This window comes from Euleptes europaea, chromosome 4 (genome assembly GCF_029931775.1).
Source record: "Euleptes europaea isolate rEulEur1 chromosome 4, rEulEur1.hap1, whole genome shotgun sequence".
NCBI classification, from domain to species: domain Eukaryota; kingdom Metazoa; phylum Chordata; class Lepidosauria; order Squamata; family Sphaerodactylidae; genus Euleptes; species Euleptes europaea.
Window position 1 is genome coordinate 92,809,836 of NC_079315.1, and position 18,467 is coordinate 92,828,302.

An 18,467-nucleotide genomic window follows, 5' to 3' on the forward strand; every position below is an offset into this window, starting at 1 on the left:
ATGATAGTAAGAAAGCCCACAATCCAGATAGCAGTGGAATGCACCTTCAGAGGGCTCAAAGGCAACCAGTAGGCTTGCAGTGAAGTGTTTGCCCTGATCTAAAATTATGGAACTCCCTATTTGGAACATAATACGGAAACAGTTTGTGGATATCCATATTTAGTGTTCATGATTAAGCCCATCAATCTCTGCTCAAGGACAAAGGGGAGATAGAAGAGCAGTAATTTGATTTGGCCAGCCTTACCCTCTCTACTTACCTTCACACTCTACAGGTGTTATTAGGGATACTAACAGAACTCAGCATTTTATGAGATATAAACAGGTTGGAGTTTGTCAAGCAAGCATTATTTTTAAATGTGCGTTACAGCCCTGAACTGCATAACATAGCAGTGATGGTAGGACTTTGAGAGGCCAAGCACAAGCAGCATAGTTAGCAACAATATCATGGGTCAGGGTGGCACAACAAACACCTGGCCACAAAAATTGCCTGGGAACTGCAGTATATGAAGCACCAAAGCTAATGGATTATATTGCCATTTTTCTTTTCCCAGAATGGCTTTAATTTCACAGACACTGTTCCAGATGACCATACTACTACAAAAGTATATAAATACAATAAAGAAGTGGGGCATGTTGCTATGGGGATTTGGTCCACTCATAACATGTCATGTCTTACAACAACTTCTATCAAACTGTGCGCTCTGAAGAGCCAAAGTAAGCAAATTTTTCTTCATATATGACATACCAGAGAATATGATTTGCATATCAGTTCAGTTTTTACAATTTATTTTATTTATATCCCCCACCTTTCTCACTGAGACTCAAGGCAGATTACAGACTAAAAACAACATACTCATACAGCCTAAGACATCCAAAAACAATGCAATAGAACTAGGATTACAGTACTAGGACATGAACAAGAGGAATTGCAAAGGTAGAAGACAAAATAGTAAAAGTAGGACAATAATCACTGTGGTGGACTACAATCCTATTCTATAATAAAAGCACCCTCTTTGGACCATTCCATTCTTCTACTGTTCTAATCTTTTCATAAGAATGCCCTTCTGCAGAATAATAGCAGGGTGGAAGCCTTCATGACCACACCTCAGGCAACCATTTTACAAGATGGAGGCCACGACTGAGAACACATGACCAGGCAACTGCCAATCTTATCCATTTGTAGAGTGACGCCGAGATGAGTGAAACTATCATGGCGAAGTATAGAAGGAGCGTCATTTCTGCAGGTATGCTTGTCCAAGGCCACTAAGGTAATAACCAGTACCTTGAAATGAACCAATGGAATGACTGCAGAGTGAGTGTGACACGTATGTTCCGCCTGGGGCTCAGTAGTAACTGTGTTGAAGTGTTCTGGAGTTTGGGGGTTGGTTGTCATCAATCTACTTACCATACCCAGCTCTATACATCCTTATCCAAATCTCGTGGTAGTGGCTCTGAATAACTGCCTGGCTGCTATGGTTACTAGGCTAAAGTAAACAACTTGAAACTAAACCTTGAAAAGACAGAGGTAATGCTGGTTGGGAGGTCTTGAAGTACATTGTTCTCCCCATTTTTGATAGAGTTCAGCTGAACTTTGATGACTCAGTTAAAAGCCTTGGGTTATACTGGATCCAACTTTATCACTGGAGAAGTAAGTTAATGCAGGTGCAAAAAATGCTTTCTACCAATTCAACCTAACATAGCCCTTACCTGATCTGGCTCCCTGGACCCATGCCACAGTAACACTGAATCTAGACTACTGCAATGTACTGTACATTTGTCTCTCCTCAAAATCAATTCGGAAACTCCAGCTGGTGCAGAAAGCCAGGGCTCGACTATTTTCGAGAGCTAGACAGAACATGCATATTACTCCCATTCTGCAGACATACTCTGTGTAATCCACCTTGACTCCGTGTGAGAAAGGTGGACTATAAATAACATAAATAAATAAGAATAAATAATTATAAAGCTAAGTGGCACCAGCATATTCTCCAAAATCATGAATGATTTCTCCCAAGGGCTTTACAGAGAGACTGAATAGCACAGGGGATAAAGGCTTAGCCTTGTGTAACCCCACAAGACAAGTCCTGCACTGATGATAACAGGTCTCCCACAGCAACCTGCCCATTAGGAACTATTTTAACCAATCCAAAGCATATCCAAAGCACTTCTGCCTCCAAATGCCTCAACACGATACCTCAGTCCACAGAATTAAAAGCTGCACATAAATCCAGTAAAAGCAACAAAGAAGCACAACCCTTGTGTACAATCAGATGGAGATAACTGGCTAAAGCCACCAATGCCATCTTCCCCCCATTGCTTGGCCTGAAGCCAGACTGAAAGGAGTCTAGAGCAGATGAGTCCACCAGGAAGAACCAGTTGCTGTTCTGCCACCATTCTCTCTTGTCTAGGAATGGCAAATTAGAGATCATTCTTCTCTAGCAATTATTTTGAAGTAGTTGGCAGATGACCACGTTTTTGTGACCAAGAAAAGGTGTCCTGAATTAGTGACTTATTAGTGAATACAAATGGTAACCTTCACAGATCCCAGAAGCCTGTCAACCTCCATTGTGATAACTAGATCAAAACGACTAATAAAATTTGCACTGGGTTTCAAACTTTGGTATGAATTAATTGAATTTTTCAGTTACCTTAATTTTTATGAATAAGCATTTAGAACTTAGTGGAGGAACAGGATTAAAACTTTCCTCAACCATGAAACTCACCAGATTAGTCACTTTCGCTCAATTTAATTGATCTCATGTTCTGAAAATAAAATGGGGGTGAGGGGAGAGAGACGTACCACTTTCAAGTCCTTGGAGAAGTGGAAGCACAAAAATATAATAAATCCATATATGTGTAACTGTCCCTGAGCTCAAGTCCTTGGAGAAGTGGAAGCACCAAAATGTAATAAATCCATATATGTGTAACTGTCCCTGAGCTCAAGTCCTTGGAGAAGTGGAAGCACCAAAATGTAATAAATCCATATATGTGTAACTGTGCCCCTGAGCCACAAACAATTCTTAATATAAATTTAATATTTTCACAAGGTGACTGTCAAATAAATCTACTTTTCAAATTATAGCTAGACAATTGGAGACTATTTGACCCCAATGTCTAATGTGTAGACTATTATTACACATTTAGAAACATTTTTTTTAAATTAACAGCACCTTTGTGTTAGTGTGGTTAACTATAATTGCTGTATCTTTTCCCATCTGGTTATCTTTAAAATGAAAAATTAAAATTATATGCTTTTATATCTGGATATGTTTCTGTGAAAGCATTGAAATTATATTTCATGTTTCTAGTGCAGTGCAATTGAATTTACGACGGAAAATTAAATATGACCAACCAAATTCATGAGAGGAAATATTATAGTAAGGATTTTTTAAAAAAGGTTTTGCCCTAATCACAATGCTGTCACTCCCCCTAGCGGTTAGAAAAGAAGAACATGGCTTTGTGGTCATACACCATATGGAGCCCAAACCCTTATTCAAATATCCATGGATATATTAATATCCTGCAGAATATATAAGTTGGACTTCAAATAAACCACCAGAAAGACAATATGCTCTCACCCTCAGCTGATTTTAAAGGCTTGAAAACGTGCCTAAAATACTTCCCAAAAATCTGAAAATGGTAGAAGAGGACAAGGGAAACCTCAACAGTACTTTCGGAGGAGAAGAAGAATACCTTAAAAGATACTTCCCTCCCACAGCAAAAAGAGACATGCCTGATGGAATGGGAGGAGGCCAGTAACAGGCGGTAATATGGCCAATGGGGATTCTGGGTAGGAAAAACCAATTTACAAAAACTGACCTCAAATTATGAGCAGATGATTTCATAAAGCAAAACAATAACCTAATTTCTAAACTGAATTTCTAATTGAACCTATGAAGCCAGAGATAGAGAAAATTAAAAGCACACTTAAGGAAGCTATCTCCACTGCCAACACAACAGTATACTTAGAGATAGTGTTACAAAAAGAGAGGTGTGTTTTGCAATTCTCGGAGAAACAGTTAAAACTTAGAATTGGAAATCTTGAAAACTGGAGGTGCATGAATAATTTTCAATTTATGGGAATCCTGGGGGGAAAAGGAGAAAGAAATGCCAACCTGAAAATTTCATAGTCCAACAGATTATTAGTTTATTGGGAAGTAGAAGAAACAGTAGCTCCTGCCCCTGAGAGAGCATCGCCGCCTGGGCCCTCTCAAAGAGAAACTTGGAACTTGGTTTCAAGATATAATCTAAAAGGCAATCTATGAAGCAGGACCAAAATCCAGTAGGCTGTTTCATAGATGATTCTCTCATGGATGAAATGCAGGGAATAACCACCTTATGAGAGGAAAAGGCAAAAAAAATCTCTTACTAAATCTGCAGACATTTCAAAAACGTTTCTGATACACCTCACAGAGATAAAAAGATATCTATAAATTAACTTCAGATGACTAATATCAAGAGACCACAAAGACCTGATTCTTTTATTTTATTTTTGCAAACCTTGCAGTGCAAAGTGACCCTCCTACTCCTCACCTTGCCCAAGTGTTCAGTGAAAACGTCTTTTCTCCCTTGACCTTTAGTGCACTGCAGTGGTAATGGGTGGCCAGGGGCAGATTAGACATTAAGACCATTGACAAAAGGGCCCAGACACCTGGTCCTATGCCAAGGTTGCCCTGCCCAACAACAACAAATAGAGGTGTTTTTATATGCCGATTTTCTCTACCTTTTAAGGAGAATCAAACTGTCTTACAATCTCCTTCCCTTCCTCTCCCCACAACAGACACCTTGTGAGGTAGGTGAGGCTGACAGAGCTCTAAGAAAACTGTGACTAGCCCAGGGTCATCCAGCTGCCTTCATGTGGAGGAGTGGGGAAACCAACCCGGTTCACCAGATAACAATCCGCCGCTCATGTGGAGGAGCAGGGAATCAAACCCGGTTCTCCAGATTAGAGTCCACTGCTCTTAACCACTAAACCATGCTGGCACCACAAGATATCACCTCACTTGGGGCCACATCCTGTACTAATATTCTACAATTATTTTATTGTGTATCTTGTTTATTTACTACACAGTATTACAACAGTATTGTTCTCCTCTATTTCTCCCTGCAAACAAACAGTATTTCATCAGCATTGTGGGTTAAATAAGGCTTCTGTGGGCTACCTTGGGAATGTAATCCCATTTCTTACATGCATCTTTTATGGGGAAATGCATTCTGAGTTCCAAACACCTGACTTACCAGCAAAATTTCAGAATAAAACCTGTTCAAAAGTTACCGACTTACTATATTAAGCAGCTCTCAATAAGCAAATCTACTGCATTAACTGGAAATTCAATCAGTGTGTGTTACCACTGTGTTTTCTTTAGTAGAGAATACAGAATTTTGAGTAACTAGACACAGAATCGTGTGGAAGGGAATTAGGGACAGACAGCAATGGCTGAAACTTATATTGTCTGCAGCAACATTTCAGGCCTGTTATGAAGCCAACCCATTTTCATAGTTAACCATTCTAATGGTTCAGTCCTATGCAGAGTTACTCCAATTTAAGTCTACAGAAATTAATAGGCTTAGCCTGAAGTAACTCAGGATGCCCTGTACATTTGATAGCACACTTAAGCTCTGACCTACTAGAAGTGATGTTCATTCCCTATAAGCTGTAAAACAGTAAAGCTATATCCTTGCCACCCAAAGCTTTCAAAATAAAACATACTAGAAACAAAAAAAAATATGAAGTTGATAGTTATACAACCAACATTTCCCTTTCAGTCCTCATTTACTCATGGCCCCTTGAAAAGGAACAGTACAGCTGCTGCAGAAAGATAAAACTTTTAAATAAACATTCATTTACTCACAAATATACAAAAGCATGATAAAACAAGGCTTACAAAGTGAAAACAGGCACACAAAGACATGTTACATTTAATTATTTCCTAGTGACAGCTTTATTTAAGATTGCAAGGATCAGCTTTTATATCTTCATAGCTGCTATTATCTAAATATTATTCATAAAATAGTATTCAACAGAAAAAACACATGTTAATGATTTGTCAGATATCAAACCAAAAGCTGAAAATCAGAGACAGGCTTCACAAATTCCAAGCTACAGCAAAAGAGACCTTTTATGCACATTTAATCCTAAACGTACACAAGTTTGATTTGGTGGGTCACAAATGCAAACCAACAGTCTTATCTGACCATATAGGGGAGTTCAAAAAGCCCATGTTTATTTATTTATTTGATTTTTATCCCGCCCTTTCCTGACTGGAGTCCGGCTCAGGGTGGCTAACAATATTAAAAATGTACAGTTAAAATGGATAATCTATATAGGTTAACAATTAAAATCCTGACCAGATATAAATACAAGACAGCACCCCATAAAACTAATACCAATAATAATAATGGGGAGAACAATCAGGGAGGAGATGAAAAAAGGCGGGAAGGGGAAAGGGAAAAGAAGGGGGAGGGGAAAACAGAGGAAAGAAAAGGGGAGGGATGGGAGGAGGGTCACCAGCTAGAGTGGAACTGTCCTAAACCATATGTTTTGTTGTCTATACATAAATGCAACATGAAGGGCTTTAAGGTAAAGGGGAATATCCCCAGGCTAGCATGATCTCGTCAGATCTGAGAAACTAAGCAAGGTCAGCCATGATTAGAATTTGAATGGGCAACCTCCAAAGGTTACCAGGGTCATGACGTGGAGGCAGGCAATGGCAAACCACCTCCAAATGTCTCCTGCCTTGAAAAACCCAATGGGGTCACCATAAGTCACAGACACGCAGACCATAACACACAGTTGGTGGACTTTACTGTTTGGGGGTCAACATTATGCTTGCCTTTAGTAGAATTATATTTAATGCTAAGGCACTGACCAACATCTGGACTAGATCAGAATATAGACTTGAAATAGAACCCTGCTTTTGTCTGTTGGTATCCAGAATGAAGTAATCAGAGTTCTTTTCTGCCACAATGTGTATCATTCCCAATTAAGGTGCCAACAATCGTGCCCAGAGTTTGCATACAGGTTAGTAACTGGCTAAATATAGCATTTTTGTTCATTTTCCTTATAAATCATCTTCAATAACTTCATTCTTATACTTCATTCTTATACATTATTGACAGTCCTCTGTGATGCCATTAAGCCATAGATCAAAAGTTCTTAAAATACTGAATCTTTAGATCAGAGGGAAATGAAATCTCTTCAATTACATCCTTGAAGCTTCAAAACCTGAAGACCATTAAAGACAATCCTAGAAAAAGTGGGAGAGAAAACATCCACAATTTCAGCCAAGTTTGTACTATGTCACATTTATGTCCCATATATGACAGAATTTACTATTAGCAGTCAGCCACCTACAAAGGGAAGAGAAGAAAGGCCTATCGCTGAGTTGCAGCCAAAGCAATAGAAGAATGTGGTTAATTTTTAATCTTGATACATGCATTCTGTGTCATCGCCATACTTACCAAATAACCTTCATAAACCATCTCCAAGTCATTTTTTACACAAGCCTTTTTACAATGTGCAGCTAACCTTCACTTGCACATTGTACTACTATTTTGCCCCCACTCTCATACAGACAGTCCTCACTTCACCACTGACAATCCAGCTCAATGAAACTGCTGCGACAATCAGGTAAATTTCCAAGCAGTGTTAATGGTGGAGGATGACTGGGAAGCAATTAGCACCGCATGGGATTACATTTATTCTTTACATTTACTGCGCTCCTCTTTCCCCTCAAGTCATTTCCACCACTCACAACCATCTGTTTGAAACAGGAGTTTCCAGTCCTTACTCTTTTAGGAACCAGTGGAATCACTTGTGCCAATGGGAGCAAAAGCACTGGTCTGAGAGATGGGACTTCATGAGAAGAGCCTATGTATGGGTGCAACTGCAACATGGGGAATAGGGGCGAAACCAGCACCAGTTTATAGGAAAGCACTGCACAAAAGATCAGCCAGCCAGACGGAATGAGCCTGTGATGTTTTGTTCTTCATTTTCGTTCACTAAGAACCAATGCAGACAAACAAGCTAACAAATGAGGAAACACAGAACACAAGTGGGTACAGAGAAAGACAGGGAGATGTTTTCAGGCCATACTGAATCAGCCTGACAAAGGGAATTTATAGCAACCTTTGCTGGCAATGGGCGCTCACTTCTAATTAGAACAGTTGCTAGTCTAGATCAGGACAAAATAAATTTATATTTCCTGCACAGTTGGCAACTATTAATAAGAACTAACTAGAGCACTAGTCAATTAATTTTGTTTCAACCCCTTGAATTCACAGAACAATAGAAAATTAGATCGCATTTCAGAACACATCAGAATGGCATGCATATTTTGTTAAATGAACGAATCGCTGCAAAAAGATATTTGCTTTTGAACAGCTAGTTCCCCTCTTTTATTTACTATCCAATAGAGGGGAAGTACAAATATCAATTAAGTTTACAAATGGAACAAATCAGAACAATATACTTCTTACCCTGCCTCACACTGCCAAGCTGCAGGCGTATAAAATTCAACTGAAATAAAATGCAGGGAAAACTAAGTAATTTACATAGTTTGTGCAGTCTTTCAGAGTGATTTCATGCACATCTGTACATCACAAAACAATTACAGCACCCTGGTTACTTTGTAAGCCTCACTGGGATCTAGCCCTCTTTAAGTGCCAGGAGAGGATGGTGGCCGTATGGTTCATAAGCTCCAAAGGCAAGAGGACAACGTTAAAGCTAAGGGGGTTTAGCTCTGAAGAGTGCCTGAGAACACAGGCAAACAGAGCATCTTCTCACTCCGACTCCCACATCTAGGTTCCTCTCAGGACAGTTTCCCCGTTTCTGGACTGGCAGACACTTTAAACCGAATGCTTTTGCCCACAGTGAGGGACTGAAGATATCCTGCATCAAACTGAAAATCCTGCGGCTTCTATGGATCAAGTCCTGAAAGATCTTGCTCCTGAGCCAAACTGAGACAAGAATCCGTTCTGTCAGAAGGCTGACGTAGGAATACAATATTTGGGTAGACAGCGTTTTAACATATGCTTTGTGGGATCAGTAGGACTAACAGATTATCTTGCACTTGTTTGACAAGATTTTGCTTCAAATTAAGGCCACCGCCACTCTCTCTGCCGGAAACATACTAACGAGCCCAGATGAAGGGCTGTTCAAGATTCCGCTTTATTTTTATTCCCTCCTCTGGATAATTTACTTTTTTTGCAGCTCTTCTACTAATTCCTGTGCTCTCTCGTTGTTACTTGAACAACTTCCTTCCGTTATACCCACTGTATTTCATTATTTATCCAATAATTGTATTTATACTTTATTAATAGCACACACGTCTGTAATATTCTGTACATAACTATTAAAACAGACCATTCTGTTTATTTGTTTTGCATTATTGTTGGTCTTTGAACAAATTTAAGGGGAGTAGAGTAGATTAGATTAAAAAAAGATTTACCCTCAAACATACCAACAGATTTCTTATCTCAAACATAATATTGTACTGGGCTGAGGATTACTGTTTAATTTGCACTCTGTGAATGTCCTCAGAGAGAGAGAAGCCGACAGCCACTATTGAGGGCTGGCTGAAGGACACTGTGGCACAGGATCTATCTATCTGTCTGTCTCTATGTATGTGTGATACAGGCTGCAGATCTATTGTCCTATATGAGTGCCTCAGTGACATCCATATGCCCTAACTGTACATTTGTAAATAAACCAAACACTATAAAGACACCATAAATGTTAAGTATTCTCTCTCCCAAGAGAACCAACTTGGATAAGTGCTATTCCTTGGAATTTCTCACCATTTGGAGAAGTTAGGTAAGCATACTAATTTTTCCATGGAAATTCTCCACTCATTCAGCTACAAATCATTGACTAGAGAGTCATAAATGATTAAAGTTATGGCTGGGATTCATGTAATGTGGCCATGTGAAGGGCAAATGTGCTCCATGGCCTTTCCATCCTCCTCCTTGCTGCAGCTTTTTGTGCTCTCATTAAAAGTTCCATTGAGTACAGAAGACCCTCAAAGTGTATTTCCATGCAGCATTTGGGGAGGGGAGAGACTAAGCTTTGGTGACAGTGTCCTTCCATTTGGCTCTTTGCCAATGTAAAAGCATACGAAAATCAACTCTTAATCTCTGCCATAAATTCAAATTCTAGGGCTCAGCCATTGTTCTTGCTTCTGTCTTGCACAGGTAGCAGTACCCTCTGGCCATACCAAGTTGGTATGAATTGTACCTATTGGTATTGACTGCCCCCAATCCGCTTTCTTCCAAATATGCTTTGTGCCAGAGCAACTTGACTCATTTTGTAAACCTGACCTGGATGGCCCAGGCTAGCCTGATCTCGTCAGATCTCAGAAGCTAAGCAGGGTCAGCCCTGGTTAGTATTTGGATGGGAGACCACCAAGGAATACCGGGGTTGCTGTGCAGAGGAAGGCACTGGCAAACCACCTCTGTTAATCTCTTGCCATGAAAACCCCAAAAAAGGGGTCGCCATAAGTCGGCTGCGACTTGACAGCACTTTACACACACAGATGCACATTTGCTCTGACCTGGATGGCCCAGGCTAGCCTGATCTGGTCAGATCTCAGAAGCTAAGCAGGGTCAGCCCTGGTTAGGATTTGGATGGGAGACCACCAAGGAATACCAGGGTTGCTGTGCAGAGGAAGGCATTGGCAAACCACCTCTGTTAGTCTCTTGCCATGAAAACCCCATAAGGGGTAGCCATAAGTCGGCTGCGACTTGACGGCACTTTACACACACACAACCTGCTATACTAAACTGAAGTTCTGTGCGCTGTATTTTTAAATTCATTTCATATAATGTTTTATATTAGATATCTTACATATAGTTTTATATGATCATCAGGGGATTTGGAGTAAGGTGCCACCAGCCTGTGGATGATACCTCACTCTATTGCTTCTTAACAGTGAAGTCAGATGGGTCTGCGGAGATTCTGAATGGGTACCTGGAGATGGTAATAGGATGGATGAGAGCCATAAACTGAAGCTCAATCTGTACAAGACTGAGGTGCTGTTGACCAATGACAAAGTTGCTCAAGGACTGAGAATTCAGCCTGTCCTGGAGAGTAACTGCAATCCCCCTGAAAGAACAGGTTTGAAGCCTGCTGGATCCTGGCCTACCGCAGGAGGCCCAGATCTCTTCTGTGGCATGTAATGACTTATCAGCTTCAGCTACAAGTCTTTTGCTAAGAACTGTGAAATTGCGGTCAGATGCAAGATAAATTAAGTCTGAAGAAGCAAAAATTTATACCCGCGAAACAAGATTAAAAAAAAACCGGGAACTTGTCACGTTATGGTGCAATTGCGCCTAGTGACCTGTGTTTGATGGAACAAATCTTCTGTGAGCAGTATACATCTTTATTCAGCAGTTCCTGTACAAGCAAGAGTTAATAGCAACGCTGAAGCTCCGGAGGACGTTGCATGATTGGTTAACTGTGGTCAGCTGACCGGAGCAGTGAGTGCATCCTTGAAGCGGCGCGGCGGACTGCGGCAGCCAACTGGAAAAATAGTTTGTTCCAATTCCTTGGTGTTTGAAAGTTAATAGTGAAAGTGTTCTGGAATTACACAGTGGAAATATTCCTTATTTACAACAGAAGGTTTGGATGTAGAAATATTACTGTGTGCTTTATTTCACTAACGGTATAATTTGTAACTTTGTAAAATTGGATGTATTGAAATACAAAAAGAGATTGCTTACAGTGGCTGCGTGTTGAGATATATTTTCCGCAAGGAATTTACCAAATTATTAGTTCAACACGCCCTTACCTGATTGATATTTCAGCTACAGCTGTTTCTCAAAAACTGTGATCCATGATCTTGATTACATCCAAGTTAGATTACTGTAATGCATTTCTATGGGACAGCCTTTGAAAATGGTCTGTACATTTCAGATTGTCCAAAATGCAGTAGCCAGACTATTGTTTGGGGCATGATAAAGGGATCATATCACCCCAGCACTGAACGATCTACACTGGCTGCCCATTTGTATCCAGGCTCAATTCAAAGCGCTGGTTCTTTAAGGCCCTACATCCATGTCTTGGGGCCAAGGCTACTCGGGAGACTCCCTCCTCCCATATCGTACAACCCACCAGTTAAGATCCACCTCACAAGCCCTGCTCTCAGAGCCTGCACCTTCAGTGATAAGGCATGTGGCAAGCAGAGCCAGGGCTTTCTCAGCAGTGGCACATTGCTAATGAAATACCCTTCTTCTTGAAGGTTACTTGGCACCTATGTTGCTGTCTTTTAGGTGCCAGGCCAAAATGTTTCTGTTCAACAAGGCTTTTAATTAAGACTTTTTAATTAGGGAGTTAATACTATTTGATCTGTTAATACTATTTTAGTCCGGAAACTTATTTTAAGCTGTCAGTGATCTGTTTGTATGGCCTATATGTTTATGATGGGCTGAGTTTTAATGCTGCATTTTAATATCTTTTAATGTTTTGTTTTTATTATTTTGTCATCTTCCTCAGATAGGTTCCTGGAGAGGAGGCATAAACACTTTTAAATAAATAATAAACAAATAATACAGTTATTAAATCTTTCTCTGAAAAAAGTCGTTTTGCTTAAAATGTGTATCTGTTAACTGCATTTATGAAGGTTTTCGTAGAACTTGTACACACCATGGAACAAGACGTCCTAGAACTTGATTTAAATTTTTCATCGCTGTATAAGCGTTTTTCAGTACAACATTGTATTGTTCACTCAAAAACGTTTTGGAGACAAAATGGGGGGAAAGTGGTGCAGACAAACAGATAGATGATGTTTCATTAAATGTCTCAAAAACATTTTTACCAATAGTGCGGAAATGTCCACTGTTAACAGCATCTATTTCTGGGGGGAATAATTATTTGATATATTATTCTATGGTGATGTACTTTCCTAGGGACTGGCAGCCCAGCCATAAACAAATGCACAGGTATATATCATGATGCTACACGTTAATTGTAATGCCAGTATTCACTCCCAAGCAACAGAGTGTATGTTCATGCAGAAGTAATTCTATTCTATTCATGTGAAATGACTTCAAGGTGGTAGTCCCTGCCCCAGTCATACCATGACCCATCTCAGTCTATATTAGAGCTATACCTACTGTGGCACTACATAAAGCCGTACCTGGAGTAATAGTACCAACCTACCTTGTTGATAGGTAGGTGGTTTAGGACACCATACCACTTTTCCCCACTAAGATCTGTCGGTATATTGTATCTTAGAGAGGGTTTCTAAAATGGCTTTCCTGGTTGGAGCTTATTTTTGTACTCTGGAAATAATTTGCAGAAATTGTCTTTGTAAGTATATATCAACAGATAGCATGTAAGAGAGAAAGAAAGCTAGCATGCTACCCCCATCGCTAACTTACTTCATCAAACTGACATGATTCAAGATTTGTCATGTTAAGCAAACAGTCCCTGGGGCGTTCATGTATGCTGCTCTTCATCTGATGACCAACACATCAAATAAGCACTTACATGTATGTAACACCACTATGAAAACTTTTACTACAGAGTGGTATAAAAGTTTAATGAATTCATCTATCTATCTATAGAAAACCTTCACCACAGATCATATACCATGAACAGGACTTTCATATCTTCTGGCATTGGAGACTAACAAAGCTGAGGCTAAAAGGGATGAAGGATTGGTTAAATCAGTGCAGCCTGATGAGGCAGAATGGAGTTGGGCCTTTAAAAGTCTTTTAGGCGTATGGCATGTTTTATAAATACTTCCTTACCTCAAACATAACATATATTGCAGCAGAGACCGTTCCTGTCATTATGCTGCAAGATGAACAATGAGGCAACAAGTGATATGCCTATATCACAACGCATGTGTGAAATACCTCTTTTCTTCCTTATTTTAAGAGTAATTCTCAAGAACTGGGCTGAAACGATCGTTAACAAGTACAGCTTATGTTGAAAACTTGTCGCTTGCTTCAGCATACCAGAAACCAATAAACCATAATTTCAAAATACTGAAATCCACAAAAGCAAAGCCAAGAGTTGTAAATAATCCATTACTGAAATACTGAACTGGCAAACCTAATCATAACCCACCAAAAGACCAGCAAGCTCCTGGGCAAGGGGTCGAATAACTTCTGAAGGAGAGAAAAGAACAAACTAAAGGGTTTCAAGTAGGGCACAAATCATTGGGATACATTCAGTGGTATATTGAAAACCAGTGAGAACACAAAGCTGTTAGTGACATTAATTGCAAGGTGTTATGCACTTTTAGGAGATCAATAATAAACCAGGTATTTTCCTAATCCACAAAGACCATCTCTGTTATTTTTTTAGTTTTCAAGTAGAACCTTGCCACGCATACAAAACAAAAGCTTTACTTTGGAAGGAATTTTATTTTAGAAGCACTCATACTTGCTTAGCTGGGCATGCATGCAGAAAGGTTTCAATTATACACTATTTCTTTTTTCTTCCAAAGGTGGAAGAAAGAACTGCAATAACGGAAGTTGACTTGCTTACCTCCAAAAATGAAAAGCGAACAGAGGACTGCATGGGCTGCAAGGGCTTGTTGGGGTTGGGCTCAGGCTTCTTGGGGTGAGACTGAAAGTTAAAATAACGCCATCTCTAGTAAGCAGAAGCTCAGTAAAAAATATAATAGTATGACTGACTTTGGGGGGCTGGGCCTTAAAGATAGACAACAAGGCGACCAATTTCCTACTTTCACACAGAACCAAAATTGTTAAAATTATTTAAACTGATCGTGACTAAAAGGGAGAAATCCGTAGCAGCCTCCATGCTTGGCACTTCTGTGAAAAAACGCTTTCCCTAACTGCCCCCCCCCATCCATACCTAACAGTAACTTCACAGTTAAAAACACAGAACAATGCTACTTCATACAAACAAATGGTGTTTTTAAAGAAACCCAGGTATATTTCAAGCACTGATAAAAAAATTAAGACGGCTCCATAAGCTTGCACCTGATTGAACTTATGCAGACATAAGTTGACACTGAAAGTAAGTCAGCAATTTCAAGTGAACTAAATGCCCTAAATTTTGCTTTCTAGTGTACAGAAAACTCTGAATTAAAAAAAATCCTTAAAAGTGCCACTTACACATATTTCCAAAAAGTTGTGAATGTTCTAAAATTACAAAAAAGAAAAATCTAAAAAATAATAATGGAAAAATTAAAATATTAGTCTGATTAGTGTTTTGGACAGAAGCCAAATGCAGTTCTATTTGAGAAGTGCCATTTGTGAAAAAACACTGTCAAGTCACAGACAAACCCCAGAGCTGCAATACTGAAATAGGTACATATGATGACCCATATATTTGTAAAACTTTTATCATGTTCATGACTATAAATGGTGCCAGGGACAATTTTGTGCCATTGTTCATGATTCAGTCTTACTGAAACAAACTTTAGATTTATAGAGGCATAATTTCATCGAATCACTTCTAATCGAATGCCAATTGCTTATACTGAAGATTTCCCATGATTCTTTATATACACGCCCATGACCACAGCATGAACGGTATTTATTTATTTTAAAATATTTTATCCTGCCTCTCCTAGGTAGCTCAAAGGACTAAGGGGAATGGCAGTAAACTAACCACTAATATTAAAATCCCAAATTTAACTTATTCTGAACAAAGGTTAAAAAGATAGCTAGGCACAGATGAGCTGCAACTAGCTAAAGAAAGAATGAGAAAGAAGTAGTAGAGGCAACCCATCCTTCTGCAATAGCGTAGAAGAACCTGGCCTCCTTCAGGAATAGCTCTGCTTCAGAAATAAAATATTGAAAAAATTGGAATACATCCTTATTTGGTCAAAAAAAATCTCCAAGGAAAAACAGTCAAAGTTTGAAGAACTTCATTCTTCAGGAAAATTCTGCTGATGCACCTATTTCAGTATTAATATTAGGAAAACAGAAAGGTGGGCTGAGGAGCAAAAAAATAACTAACAAAAGTTTGACAGCTGATTTTTACAAGGGAAATTAAAAATTACCAAATTTGTTAGGGTTATCGTATTGTTGACAGAAGAGGTAAAGAAAAATAATGGACACTTCTTATCTTGCAGACTTTGTAATTAAACATCATTGTTCAATATAAGTTAATATTCAAGCATAACAGCTGTACAATGTAATGATGGGAGACAAAAAGTGTGGCAACTAATAGATGTCATAACTGATTACTTTACACAACTGACAGTGCAATCCTAAGGGGTAGGGTGAATGGGTTTAGGAGGCAGCATGGCCCTGGCGTAAATGGCACTCACACCATCTAAATGGGCACTTATGCCAGCGCCAGGGAAAGGTGGAGCTATGCCACCAGCACAGGCATGGTGGCAGCGCACTTCCAGCACAGGAGCTTGAGCCAGTGCCAAAAGGGGCGTTCCCAGGGCAGGGCTGACATTAGTTGGGTCCCTGGGCCCTTTCACTCCGGGACCCCTTTTGCCGACGTGAACTTACACCAGCAAAAATGGTGGCACAAACCGCGGAACTGCATACAACAGTTTCACGGGTGTTGGGGAATTTGCCTGATCAGCTTGCTGGCCATGGTGCAGCAAACCACTCAGAAGGTGGTGTGGCTGCACCGTCCCTGGCTGCATCTTAACTACCTCCCCCCTTAGGATTGTGCTGGCTGAGTTTCATAATATGACATACAAGGTAAAGTTCTACTCAGTCTCTAAATTCCACATCTACACCAACATTAGAGTCTAAACTTGTCATAACTATATCCAAATTAAAAGCCAAAAGTCAATATGCATCTTTTTATAATAAGTTATCTACAAATTATATATCTACATTACATTAAATTCTAAAGGAAAGACCTGAATGTATTAATAGTGTTTCTGTACTGTAGTTAATGAGAGATCTGAAAACTATTAAAATGCCATTTTTGATAACAGGATCAATATTTTCTAACAGCTACCATTTACTGAAAATGGCATAATGTACAAAACATACATAATTCCATACTATGCTATAGGCTTAGCAAAATGGTTCATAGCAAAACAACCTAATCTTATATTTAACCTGTTCTCTACAGCAAAGTATCAGACCTGGTATCTGAAATCCCTATTAAAATAAAATATTTATAAGAATGCTGACTGCATGCATATGTATATGTGCATACATGCACAAACATATACACATACATTCATGCAGCAAGTACGTATGGGATAGAAGCATATTTGTTTTTGGCTGATTAATTCAGAACCAATTGTGCTGTCAGTTTTTGAATCTGAGGTTATGGCCAACATGGTCACTATAAATCAAATATGCATGTTTTTATGTAGCTGCCTTCAAAATGCAAAACAAGACGCATTCAAATAAGTCCATCAGCTCTAAAAGAGTACTAAGTAAACAAAGCTCGCGCCTAGCCAAACATATTTGGTGCAAAGACTAGAATATCAAGCAGAAATTTCAGAATGCAATACAGTTCACTAGTATTCTGCTATTCAGTAAAACATGGATCATATGCAATGAATTTTCACAAACAGCATTCCTCTTATGCTCTAATCTCTTGCAGAGCTCTATTATTCAGCAGAGAAAGAGGCCTTTCAAAAAGGCAGCACTGGGATAAACAAACAGTAACAGAGAAGGGGAGGGGGAAAAAACACCATGGCCTACTGAAGCATTCGTTGTATGCTTTTAGGAAGCTTAGATTCATGCATTCAGATTCAGCAACTTTAAATACAAAGCATTGTTTAATCTAAAATGTGCTGCAATCTCCTGGCTTCAGACTCACACGTTTGCAGAAAGCAACTGCAATACATTTCGAAAATGTTCCTGCAACCAAAAGCTGCAGTGCTCTGAGCCTGTCAGCACAAACGCATGTTAAATAACCACAGCTTGCACAAAAGCTAGTGCCATGCAGAAAAGCATTAAAACATTAAAGGCAGACAATACTTACTCCAAGGTCAGCCCTGGAATTTGCAGCCTTTCCCGTTGGGCTTTCATGGCTGTTACATTATCACATTCTACTGTAACCATGACACACACTCAGTGGCAGCATCCTGGTGATGACAGAGAGCCCAAATGAGCCACTATAAAGGAATGGACTAACAATCTCTTGGGGAGGGAGCGCTGCAAGTTTGGGTCCTTCCACTTCTAGCTGTCATGAAGAAATATCAGCTGCTTTTCCCCCAGGTTTAGCCGCAAAGCTCACTGCACTGATTTTGCCAGCAGAACGAAGGCTTCGTGTCTGCATATCAAGCTAATAAATTCCAATATCCTTAGAAGCAGTTTGCCTTGCTGACACCCAGACTTTTCACTTTGAGGAATGAAAAGTCCGCTCACCATGCAGGCTTATTAGAATAAAATTAAACAAAACAGCAACAATGTACATTTCAAACGTTACTCCTTAGCAAATGCCTAACATTCACCACCCTTTACAACCCCATCAAATAGGATTTAGCTGTTTAGGTCAACCTATCCTCCTTTCCCACAACGTTATTCTCTTTCTGCAGAAAAATCACAAGATCAGACGT

At 39.5% G+C, this 18,467-nt stretch overlaps 1 protein-coding gene across 2 annotated transcripts in view; it reads right to left on the minus strand.

Annotated features, from left to right (window-relative positions):
• Positions 1 to 18,467, minus strand: part of MAST4 (microtubule associated serine/threonine kinase family member 4) — a 229,359-nt gene that overhangs the window by 117,693 nt on the left and 93,199 nt on the right. Inside the window, exons 1-2 of one of the 2 annotated variants that reach the window (XM_056847861.1) lie at positions 17,891 to 17,999; positions 14,495 to 14,575 (exon numbers count right to left, since the gene is read on the minus strand). The exons of the other annotated variant lie outside the window; for it this stretch is intronic. Of the exons in view, the coding sequence (XP_056703839.1) occupies positions 14,495 to 14,575; positions 17,891 to 17,970 (161 nt within the window). The 5' untranslated portion in view covers positions 17,971 to 17,999. Of the gene's footprint in view, positions 1 to 14,494; positions 14,576 to 17,890; positions 18,000 to 18,467 lie in introns of those variants that run through there. 2 annotated transcript variants of the gene reach the window in all.